The sequence below is a fragment of the Octopus bimaculoides genome, chromosome 5 (genome assembly GCF_001194135.2).
Source record: "Octopus bimaculoides isolate UCB-OBI-ISO-001 chromosome 5, ASM119413v2, whole genome shotgun sequence".
Lineage (NCBI taxonomy): Eukaryota > Metazoa > Mollusca > Cephalopoda > Octopoda > Octopodidae > Octopus > Octopus bimaculoides.
In genome coordinates, this window is record NC_068985.1 from 98,471,059 (window position 1) to 98,483,860 (window position 12,802).

Sequence of the window (12,802 nt, forward strand, 5' to 3'; positions counted from 1 at the left end):
GAAATGCTTAGCGGTATTTCGTCTGCCGCTACGTTCTGAGTTCAAATTCCACCGAGGTCAACTTTGCTTTTCATTCTTTCGGGGTCGATTAAATAAGTACCAGTTATGAACTGGGGTAGATATAATCAACTTAATCCGTTTGTCTATCTTTGTTTGTCCTCTCTGTGTGTAGCCCCTTGTGGGCAGTAAAGAAATAAGAATGCATGGAGTGTGCTAGTGAGTGAAGACACCCTTCTTCTTGGGACTCTAGTGCTTTTCCTTTACACATGGATTAAGGAATTGACTTCAGTCTGGTTTTGTGTTGAAGAACTGGGAGGAACCATTGCACAGCTGTTAATTATAACAGCTGTGTTAAAGAAATGTGCAGAGGACTTGCATCATCAACCATTTCAAGTTGGTGCTAAAAATAACAGCTAAATGTTTTTGGATAAATTTTAAGTTTGTGCTATCACATTAAATGCATATAGAATGCTTAAAACCACAAAAGACATATTTACGCTTTTCTTTTTGTCATTGAGGTGGTTGTGAGACGTGCTAAAAATAACAGCTAAATAACGTTTTTGGATAAATCCTATGAGCTATCACATTAAATGCATCTTGAATGCTTCAAACTACAAAAGACATTTACTTATTGTCTACGTGTAGAATACAAATATTAACCTGTGCTGTTTTCAGGATGTTGATGACAAAATGCGCAGTCACACTCAAAATAGCAGCTTCCAAATCCTGTTTTCCTGACTAGGTGAAAATGATGAAACTTTAAACCTTTATAACTTTTAAAAGCGTTTTTCTGGAAAAAGTGAAATAACTCCAGCAATTCAACTTGGGAAACTAAATTAATGTGCCAAATTTTAAAATTTTTGATAAACTTTTTGAGATGCTGGCAGCGAAACAAAATATCCAATCACACTGCCATATCTACACCCATGTTTTATTTCAGTGACTGAAATACATTTATCATTACAGGTAGTTATCATTAGTCCCTATGAGCACTATTCTAATATGTTACCATGGAAGGAACTGGGTGTGACAGTGAGTATCCTTTCTGTATTTAAATTTACATGTTTTTCTTATCTTCTATTTGCTACCTGCAAATGAATTTTTAAATTTACAGATAAATGTTTTGCTATTATATCAAGACCTCCTGATGTCTAAAGAATATAAAATTTCCAAGAATTTTATATTTTTGTTCCTGTCATTGGTCTGTGGGACACTGCTTTGAATAGTTAAGCAAACTTACTCCAGTACTTTAATTTTATTTTAAATTCTAGTACTTGTTCTATTAGTCTCTTTTGTTGAACTGCTGGGTTACAGCAAAATAAACTATCACTAGTTGTCAAGTGTGGGTTGCCTATCTGTATGCACACACACACACACACACACACACACACACACACACACACACACACACACAGACTTTCATAGTTTCTGCCTACCAAATACATGCAATTGATATTGGTTGGCCTACTATAGTAGAAAAGATTTGCTCAAGATGCCATGCAGTAGAACTGAACCCCAAATCATGCAATTGCCATTTGCTGTGCCTATGTATGTTTCTGTGTGTACTTGCCTGAAAATATTTTGGTAGTAGTTTGACGTGAATAACGAACATGTCCAGAAAAAGTCTGTTGCTGCTTCTCTGTAGAGTATATTTCAGAGTGGCAATTATACAAATATTCTCATACAAATATTTATATTCTCATATAAATATTCCTACCCCCTGGTGAGTTACTGAATGTAGAGAAAAGGGGATGGCAAAGCCCTCTTAGCCAGTGAGATTGATGCCATCGATGCTCTAGTTAAGATGTTGCAACTTGACCCCTGTAAGAAACATTATCTGTAGTGGGATATCAGAGGGAAGGGAAAACTGGGCACAGGGTTAGTGCAGGATTTGGTGAAGAGGGGAAGCAGCATGTCTGATAAGAAAGATTAGAGGGAAGTGTCTGAACATATGAGACTAACTAGCTTTGAGGAACCACCATTGCTTTAGGTTCTCTTGTGTTCTCCATGTACTAATCATGTGCTGGAGATCAATTCGTGTCCTTTCTCCAAAACTTGAGGCCTTGTGCTCATGTTGGGAGTCAAAATAATTGTGTAATTATGTAAGTTTGTGTATCTTAAACAATTTGAGTGTCATGGCTATGTATATTTATTTTGTAGATCAGCCGTATAAAGGAAACTAATCATGGTCTGATTGATCTGGATCATTTGGAAGAAGAGCTAAAGGTTTGAATCGTTTGTTAAAAGCTGTGTGCCATAAATTTTAGTTAAGTTCTGTTAAATAAACCAGATAAAATTCTACCTAACATTCTGACATTCCAGTCATGGCACAAGGACAATCAACTCTTTATTACAGGGGTAACAAAATCTAGCAAAATGTCGAGAAATAGCAGCCTTGTAGAAAGTGTCTTTCTCTCTCTCTCTCTCTCTCTCTCTGACAGGCACATACACAGACATATACACACGCAGCAGTAACTTCCGCCTACCAAATTCAATCACAATGCTTTGGTTTTGCATTTTTCTCAATACTTAAGAGAAAAAATATTTTGTTGGAGAAATTATACCTGAAAGGATTTGTGGTTGTTAAACAGTGAACTATTTATATTAGAGAAATTTTTTTTTTCCTGATTAGTCAAGCTAACTGAATAATGTGGAGTCGCTTGCCATGCTTAAGGATGCAAGAGAAAGGCTGTTGTAAGATTTTAACTTTGGCTGCATTTAATCCAGTACCTTCATATTTCAACATCAATTAATAAATTACAAATCCAAATAATTATAGATATGATGGGTTTGTATCCTATCACTGGTGTGCAACTTAGTTTTTGTACTGTGGTGGTAGGGATACTTAAACCAATAACAACACCTCTCTCTGTAAAATGATTTGATAAAAAGATGTCACCTGCGTAAACTGAAAGACTATTTTGTTTGCTTGAAGTAAGTTTCAAGTAATTGAGCAAGGCCTCCTGAAGTATTATCTTAAAGCAGGATAGGCTCTACCAGCACTATACAATCTATAAAAATAAAATGTCCTTAAACCTTTTGATTCCACCCAAGGCTGCTTTTGGTTCGATGGTGCAGACTTTATTTTCAAGTGATTTAAATCAAAACTTCCTATTAAAATTTCATGTTAATTTATGTTCCAAATATCAGCTTAACAATGATGAATTTTACTAAATTCATTACTTTCTAAGTTAATTGAAACAAAGGCAATGTATTTCAAAAGATTAACAGGATTAATTGGAACATTTAACTGTAACAAGTTTTGTGTTGAGAGCACATGTGTATCAAAATATATTTTTCATTATAACTAGTATGTTTTCTACAGATATTTTATAGAGGGCATTTAACAAAATATCATTTTTCATTTGTGTGTAAACTTTAGTATGCCTCACTATTTGTGGAAACTATTTTAAATTGCTGCATTTATTTTACTATGTTCATTATTGATGCCTTATTGTTTAACTACGAAGCAACACACTGTCACACTTGAATAAAATCTTATTTTAATAACATATTTCTTGCTAATGATTTCCGTAGTGAAATGGAGATTATTATTATTATTATTATTTTTTTTTTTTACAGAAATGGAGTAAGAAGTCCTTTGATATCATTGTGGCATTTTCAGCTGCTAGCAATGTAACTGGAATAATAACTGACACAGAAAAAGTTACCAGACTTGTCCATAAATATGGTGGATTATCATTTTGGGATTATGCTACATCAGGCATGTTTTTTATTTGTTTTTTTTTTATAGATTAATTGATTATTTCAAAACTATTGGTTATTGAGACCAAATTTATATAAACCAGAAAACCCTGAATATCACTTATTTTCCTTTCTGTTTTCTGTTCAGTAATTTTAACTTGTAATTTTAGTTTCCATTGCTATAGTTCTTTACCCATGTCTGCTCTTTGTTTCCTCTTTAAACCTTTCTGGTGAGTTGTAGTGCACCTGATCACTGCAGATAATAAGCTCATAGTAAGTACTAGAAAGTACTGTTGCTGAATATCTCAAATCGTGAGATTTAAAAATAGCAATTTTCCAAACTCACTTTAGTTCAAATGTACCTGCTGCTTCCTTCCATACACAAATGTACTAAATATGGGAATACTATGTCATATTTTGTCTTTTGGTTTCTTTTAAAACAGCTCCTTATGTGGACATTGACATGAATCCCGCAGATGAAGCTGCGTAAGTATTTTATCCAACTTGGTGACCCTTATATTCTTTTTCTTTATTTCAAATGTTTCAGTTGTTGCTTTGTGGCTATACTGTGTATATGCAACAGTTATAAGCATTAGCATGGTTAAGTGGTTAAGAAACTTGCTTCAGAACCACATGGTTAGGGTTTTGGCTCCCACTACAGCTAATCTTCTTTACGATAGCTTTGGGTCAACTAATAACTAATGAGTGAAACTGATGGAAAGAAACTGCATGTATTTATTTTTTCTCCTTATCTTATGGGTCTTAGTTGTAAGCAAAAGTTGCATTATCAAATACAAGCAATGTTGTATACCTGTAGCCAACCGTGAAAACACACTGGGCTACTTGGCATGTTGTGCTATCTTTGTAACTATGGCCATATGAAGCATGGAAAAATAGACGATATAATGATAATGACATATCTTTCTAAATCTCACATCATCACCTTGTTATATTATGAAGAATGTCTGGACTTCCAACCTCCCTGGACATTTCATGAAGACAGTAATTAAGACTCTTTCTTTAGACGTAAAGCTTGGACTAGTATAATGTACAAGCCAAGTCTTTTGAATGTTTTGAACAGTCTTCAGTATCAGCTGGATACAGAAAACTGCCATTAAGCAACTCAGTTTTATGGTGATTCCTCTAATTTGCAGGACAAACATGTTAGCAAAAAAAAAAAAAATGACTGTAGATTAACAGGTATTGTCTAAGACACTTAGAGCTTCCTGTTAGCTGATTCACTGCTAGGAACTAATCCATGTGAAGATAATGCATCTTCCAAAACCATGGCCATGGAGTTGATGGTGGATAATAGTGTTTCTGAAATTCAGACATTAATGATAGAACAGAATACATGCCGAACACTTGTCATTGTGCACATTGTAGGTGATACATGATGAGATCTGAACCCAAATGGACTGTATCTAATAAGTCTTTCCTAACTGATGTTTCATATTTCTTAATGAAGTAAATACATACGAGGGTTCTCACAAGAAGGTTATTGCCTCTTTATTCCCTGTATATTTAACTATATCCACATTTACATTTAACTTACGCAAGCATGGCTGTCTGGTTAGAAAGCTTGCTTTTCATCCACATGGTTTCAAGTTCAGTCCCACTGCATAGTACTGAGGGTGTCTTCTACTACAGCCTTGGGCTGACTGAGGCCTTGTGATTGAAGTTTGTAGGTGGAAATTGCCATCTTGTGTGTAAGTACTTGTGCCTCTTAAGAGATATATGAAATTGTCAGAATTTGTAAGGCACCAGATCAAATGCTTTGACAGATTTGTACCTATGGGCAAGCCATGACCCACAAGTCTTTCTGAATAGCACACCTAATGAAAAATTACCTTGACTTTGCCAGTCATTTTGGAGTCGATGAAACCAGTACCAGTTATATGTTGAGGTCAATTCAATCAACTACACTCTTGCTACAAAAATGTAGCTTAAATTTTAAGCTTTGTATATACATAAAAATATATTTTCATTTATATTTAAGACATAAAGATGCTGTCTATCTGAGCCCACATAAGTTTGTCGGTGGACCTGGAACCCCTGGTAAGTTGATGTTAATTCAGATAATTTCCTTTTCCAGAAATCCCTTAAAGGACTGGCTCAAATATCACTTATAAACTTATTTACAATAATTTGTTGGAGATGTATCAATTCCTTTAAATATTTGAACTATTGTTGCTAAGAGATTCATTCTCAAACTATTAATTTCATGTTTAGAGTTGAAGTGGGCAAAAAATGTAACATCTACATTTGGCAGATATTTGTCCTCATCTTGTTTGTTAATACGTTTCGGCTGATATACCCTCCAGCCTTCATCAGGTGTCTTGGGGAAATTTAGATCCTGGGTTCTCATTGCTAAGGTATTATTCTATATCATTATTCAGGTCACTGCCTGGAATCGAACTCTGAATCTTGAGGGTAGCAGTCTGTGCTTGTAACCACAATACTATATGCCTGTGGGCATAGTGGTTAAGAGCATGGGCTACTAACCCCAAGATTCCGAGTTTGATTCCAGGCGGTGACCTGAATAATAATATAGAAAAATACCTTAGAAATGAGAACCTAGGTTCGAAATTTCCTCAAGATACCTGATGAAGGCTGGAAGGTATATCAGCCGAAACGTATTACTAACAAGACTAGGACAAATATCTGTCAAATGTACATAATTCTTCATCTCTTAAATATAGGACTGTATCTACATCTACAGTTATAAATGTCTCTGAATGTTTGAGAATTGTGCATGTAGTGGCAAATATTGCCAGGATTGGAGTTTGCTGTAATAGACCCTGCTTCTCTAAGAGGGCTTCCAGTTTTAGTATTATTTGTTGTATAGGTATTCTATGGCTGTCGTCTGTGTGTACCTATCACGATGTATGGGGTACTGTTTAGTGTATTGTGAAGGGACTAGGATTTGGATGCAAGTGTGATATCTATAATGAATCAAAAGTAAAATTTGTGCATTGCTCTTTACTGTTGGCTAAATGTCTTCTGTATAGGTTGTGAATGTTGTAGAGTTGGTGTATATAACTCTTAGTGTTAACCCATATAATAACTTACTTAACCCATATAATAGCAACTTGTCTGAGACTATTTGTTTTCCTGATACAAATGTCTTGTGTTGAAGTAATCTAAATTTAACCTATCAAAACTTCATATTAATTTTTATTATGAACACCAGATTAATAATGAGTTATTTTGCTAAATCATTTAATAATCTTAAAACTAATTGAAATGGACAGGTGTATTTCAACAAACAGTAACAAAAGGATCAGGGTTACACATTACCTTCATTTCACTTTGCCGCATTCTCACCTTTTCGATTCGTTCATTTAACTTCTCTCTTTCATTTTATCTCTTACTCTCTTTGTCTCACTCCTAACATTGTGTTTTAATTTGTTAATTTATGCTTAAATTTGTTGAACCACCAAGCCCATTGTAAATTTTGAAAAAAGAATTTCTAAAAAAAACTTTACATTGTCTTTACAGGTCTTCTTATTGCCAAGACCAAGCTTTTCAAGAATCCTGTTCCTGATAGTGTTGGTGGAGGGACAGCATTGTTTGTAAGTTAGACTCTTTTGATATTGTCCATAATTACTTTATAGTCTAACCGTAGTCAGTAATGTTTATGAACTTCATGATGGTCCATTTTTATTGACTTGATATACATAATCTTAAAAATTATGTTGAAAGAGGGAAAAAGGTACTGAATTGTTAGTTCATTCAGTAAATTAATCATCATCCTTTCATGCCCATTTTCCACACTGGCATGGGTCGGACGGTTTCACAGGAGCCAACAAGCCCAGAGACTACACTAAGCTGTCTGTTTCTATGACTGGACACCTTTCCAACTACCAATTACTTCAGTGTGTACTAGGTGCTTTCTACATAGTACCAACGCTAGTGAAGTTACAAAATAACTCACAAGATGAGACCCTTCAATTTGAAGGTGGGAGAAGTAATATTGGGGGAGGGGGCTTCATGCTAGGTGACGAGAGGGTCAGGAGTAGGTTTCTTGCTATAGAGAAGGTTCTCATACATAAATGTAGCACTGATATATCCCACAAGTTGTGTTTTAGCCCCGAGTCAGTTCTTATCGAGAAAAAGGCTTTCCAGCTATATATATAATTTTTCATAGAAAACCATGTAATCGTAGCCAATATAGCAAGAGATTTCACCTCAAAAAAGTCTAAATTAGACTCCTTAGGCATCGTTCTCCTTGTTTATATATCCAAAGTTTTAAATTTAAGAGAGATCACATAGGAATAAATTACAATAATAATGGATATTAGCATCAAATCTCTCTCTTAAATTTAAATTTAAAACTTTGGAGATATATATATATGTACACGCACACACTCACGCACGCACGCACGCACGCACGCCCGCCTCCCTGGATGAGGCATGGGTCCATTACAAGATGAATTGGTTGAAATGAAGTGTTTTGCTCAAGAACACATTCAATTGCCTAGTCCAGGAATTGAAACCACAATCCTGCAATCATGAGTCCAACATCCTAACCACTAAGCTATGAGCATCCATGTTGTTAACTCTTACAGTCTAAGACATTTAGATATTTTGTTGAAATTATCTTTTACTCTATTTTTTATGTAAATGATTGCATCCTGCTCAACCTTCTATTTGAAAGCAGGATCCACATATTTTCAGTTAAGATCCTTATTTTCTCAAACTTTATACTTACACAAATATTGTTTCTTTTTCTGAAAGGTCACACGAGACACTCACCTATACCTTAAAGATATTGAAAGCCGTGAAGAAGGAGGAACGCCTGGTATTATTGAAGCTATTCGTGCTGGACTGATCTTCCAATTGAAAAGGGTTTCTATACTTCATTAAATCTTTGTGTGTGTGTGTGTGCGCTATTTAAGCATTCCTGCCAAGACCATTCAATCTTTTATTTTGATGTCATATACCTAATGTTACTCAATGATATCAGATTAAGACTACAGTATGCTTCAAGAGAAACTTTGACTGCTATTTCTAGCAAGGTGAGCAACTATGGAAGGGATCTCTTGTTAGCTTATGTTTCGCTCGCTGTCTCTCTCTGTCTCTCTCTCTCTATCTCTCTCTCTCTCTATCTCTCTCTCTCTGTCTGTTCAGTGGTTGCTGTTAGGAAGGGCATCCTGCTGTAGAAACCGTACCAAAACAGACAACTGGAATCAGGACAGCTCTCCAGCCTGACAGCTCCTGTCAAACCATCCAACCCATGCCAGCATGGAAAACGTATGTTAGACGAGGATGATACATAAGGGAGAGAAAAGAGAGCATCATTGTTTTAACAGCCACTTTTCTATGCTTGGGAACAGGTGAAGGTTGGCAACAAGAAGGGCACCCAGTCATAGAAAATCTACAACATTCCGTGGGACCAGTCCAAGCATGGAAAAGTGAATGTTAAATGATGTGAGGAACAGAAGCTTGTTGTAATTGGGTGTATAATGGTGACAATTCTATTCTGCTGCACTTAGATCCTTTTAATTCTGCACATTTTTGCCTTGTTTTCTTTATTAACTTGATAAAATAATTACCAGACAAAGTACTGGCTAATATAAATTATTTGAAAATTCTTGAAAATATCCCTCTTTGGCCGCGGCTTAATCACTAAAACCATAATGGGCAAAAAAAGAAAAAAAAAGGCATATGAACGGAAAGCATTGCCTTAATATAGGAAGAGTAGTCTCCCTTGCCTTTAGTTGATAAATTCTATTTTCATAAATTTAAAGATGTGATTTACGTTGTGACTTATATTACAGAGTGTTGGTACAGACAATATTGACCTTCGGGATGAAGATCTATGTTCGTGAGTAATTATATACATTATTACAATATGTAATAAATTCAGTATTAGATTTAACGGGGGCAACAAATATTAGTCAAATTTTGGATATTTAATCTTGAATCTTAAACCTTTTATTTTAGTATGTCTGGAACAAAACTCCCTAAGTTTTAATTAATTTTGAAAATAATGAATTTAGTAAAATAAATTTGTCATTATTAATCTGGTGTTTAAGGCGGCGAGCTGGCAGAATCATTAGCATGTTGGACGAAATGCTTAGCAGCATTTCGCCCGTCGTTATGTTCTGAGTTCAAATTCCTCCGAGGTCGACTTTGCCTTTCATTTTTATCGGGTTCGATAAAATAAGCACCAGTCGAACACTGGGGTCGATGTAATCGACTTTTCCCCTCCCCCAAAATTGCTGTCTTTGTGGCAAAATTTGAAACCATTATTAATCTGGTGTTTGGAGCATAGACTAGCTTGAAGGTTTAACCATTTAGCTTTCACATGACTCTGTCAAATCTAATGCTTATTTATTCATATTGCTTTAAATTAATCATATGTTAACTTGTAACTATGAGATGTTGATGAGGCAGCTGTTCATTTTTAGAATGATATTATTGTAGGGTGATGTGAGAGTCCAGATTGACCATAAAAGAGGTAAAATATTTTGGACACATATGGTTGGTTTAAATGCTAAAGGGTTACAGTAAAGTTTTAATTCATGTCACATGAAAACAGGAACATCTCATGAGGATTGATATAAAAGGGGATAAATCTGCCTTGATCTTTAATTTCTGTATAAGATATTTTTCAGTTATGTAACTTTTAAGCCTGCAAATCTTTCATTGCAAGTCATCAATATAACTGTTAAATCTGGTGTGATCCCTAACACTTATAGAAAATATTTTCCATCACTATGTATCTGTACACATACATACATACATACATACTAGCACGCACACACACACACACACATGCATACTTGCACACACACACACACATACATACACACACGCATGCAGATGCGTGCACATATGCCTACGCAGTCACATCCACCCACACACACAATCGGCTTTTACAGTTTCCATCTACCAAATTCACTCACAAGGCACAAATCAACTTTAGACTATGGAAGATACTAACAGAATCCCAGACTGTGGTTGCAAAATAAGCTTCTTAACTCCACATTGTCTAAGACTACATTGAAAACACCATTTGGTCTTTAATTTAGCTATGATACATCTAAGACTATCCAATATATCTTTACCTTTTTGAGACAACAGGTATGGACTGTTATTTCTAGCAGGCTGAGAAACCCTGCTGAGCTTCGGAAAGAATGGTGTTTACTTTGCCGAAAGGTCAGGCAACAACTAACAATCTGATTTATTTTACAGGAGAGCCTTCAAAAAGTGGAAAAAGAACAAAAATCTCATACTTCTTGGAAGTCATTCAAGCAAGAGGTTACCAATTTTCTCCTTCATTGTAAAACATGAAAATGGCAAGAAACTTCTGCATCATAACTTTGTATCTGCTGTTCTCAATGATATGTATGGTATCCAAGCTAGAGGAGGCTGTGCGTGTGCTGGACCTTATGCAATAGTATGTACTTCATATTCACTTCAATCAGTGTTATACAGTTTATATTAAGTTACTTGGTAAGAGGTCACACCTATGACCATAAGCAATCTGTAATTCTTTCTTCTTGTTTTTCATCTTTAGAACTACAATATCCAATTTTACTGTTTTTTCTTAATCTTTTTAAAGACAGTAACCAAATTATTCTCAGATATTCTCAAATCACATTTTACTATCAGGTTGAGGAACCTTGTAGAGAAACTTTGTTGGGCTCAGTTCTGTGATTATTTGATGATGACTGTCCCGGGGCTGTAGCAAAAGATGTTTGCCTGAGATATCATGCAGTAGACTGAACCTGAAACCTATTGTGAAGCAAACTTCTTAAATTATAATTGTTGTCAATGACACCCTGTTCTTCTTAGCTGGTAGCAGTTTGTCAGTTTCGTGGTATTGCTAGATTTTAGATGTCAGTCTTTAGATCATTCACTTTCTTTAAAATTACAATTGGCTGTTCTTAAGAAGACCATTTGTTTAACAAAACAAATGACTCTAAAAGCCTATTGTTTATATTTGTCTATGTTCCTGCATATGTGTCCCTGACAAATTTCTCTAAACATACGCCTCTCCCACAGCTCCCCTTTAACACTGGCCCCCATCTAGTCATAGAAACCATGTTAAAGCGGTCTTTTGGCTTGCCAGCTCCTTTTGGAAGAACCTTATCTCATGTTTTCCATGCCAACATGGAAAGCATGAGATAAGGCTGGACTGGTATTATTTTATATTTCAGGGTCTCTGGAGTTGATAGAAGAAAGGAAGTTATCCTGAAGGCAAACACTTGACCTCTGGCTTACAACAAAGTGAGCTTCACTTAAAAAACCCAACGTTCAGACTGTAGTATAAGACTGAGGATAGAAAACCTCTTCTACTTGGTATTCCACTAAGCCCTCAGTGGAATTGGGGGAACAGTATCAGGACCAGTAGCTTTGAATTCATCATCATCGTTTAACGTCCTCTTTCCATGCTAGCATGGGTTGGACGATTTGACTGAGGACTGTGAAACCAGATGGCTACACCAGGCTCCAATCTGATTTGGCAGAGTTTCTACAGTTGGATGCCCTTCCTAACGCTAACCACTCTGAGAGTGTAGTGGGTGCTTTTACGTGTCACTTGCACAAAGGCCAGTCAGGCGGTACTGGCAACGGCCGCGCTCAAAATGGCATATTTTATGTACCACCCGCACAAGAGCCAGTCCAGGGGCACTGGCAACGATCTCGCTCGAAAATCCTTACACATGTCACGGGCACAAGTGCCAGAAAGGCAACCCTGGGCACGGGTGCCATCCTGATTAGATACCAGAAACTTTCTCTTGATAACTATGCCCATGGTGGCGATGTGTGTACATAAAATGGACAAACGGGTGAAGTGCAAGATTGGTGAAAACTGAAGTGTGTAATTACTGTCCGGATAAATCAAAGCAATGTTGTAGTTCTCTCTCTCTGTTAGCTGGACATTGCTTTTCTTTCTTTCCCCTTTTTTAAAATTAAATTCTGATGCAGTCAGCTTCTTCACACTCACCATACTCTAGGCTCTCCTTACACAGCTGTTTTACTCCCACCAATACTTTCCTTGGCACCTCACATCATTAAAAACACTCATTTAACTGAAAACAATAGTTTTGGTATTTCGAAAAAAAAAGAAAAAAAAAAAAAAAAA

At 35.9% G+C, this 12,802-nt stretch overlaps 1 protein-coding gene across 2 annotated transcripts in view; it reads left to right on the plus strand.

Moving 5' to 3' along the window:
• The window catches only part of LOC106883078 (probable cysteine desulfurase), a 40,598-nt gene that overhangs the window by 18,319 nt on the left and 9,477 nt on the right, over positions 1–12,802 (plus strand). For both annotated transcript variants that reach the window (XM_014933959.2, XM_014933958.2), the window contains exons 7-15: positions 967–1,032; positions 2,161–2,226; positions 3,583–3,724; positions 4,149–4,191; positions 5,705–5,763; positions 7,207–7,280; positions 8,446–8,556; positions 9,489–9,535; positions 10,909–11,113. In XM_014933959.2, the coding sequence (XP_014789445.1) occupies positions 967–1,032; positions 2,161–2,226; positions 3,583–3,724; positions 4,149–4,191; positions 5,705–5,763; positions 7,207–7,280; positions 8,446–8,556; positions 9,489–9,535; positions 10,909–11,113 (813 nt within the window). The remainder of the gene's footprint in view (positions 1–966; positions 1,033–2,160; positions 2,227–3,582; positions 3,725–4,148; positions 4,192–5,704; positions 5,764–7,206; positions 7,281–8,445; positions 8,557–9,488; positions 9,536–10,908; positions 11,114–12,802) is intronic.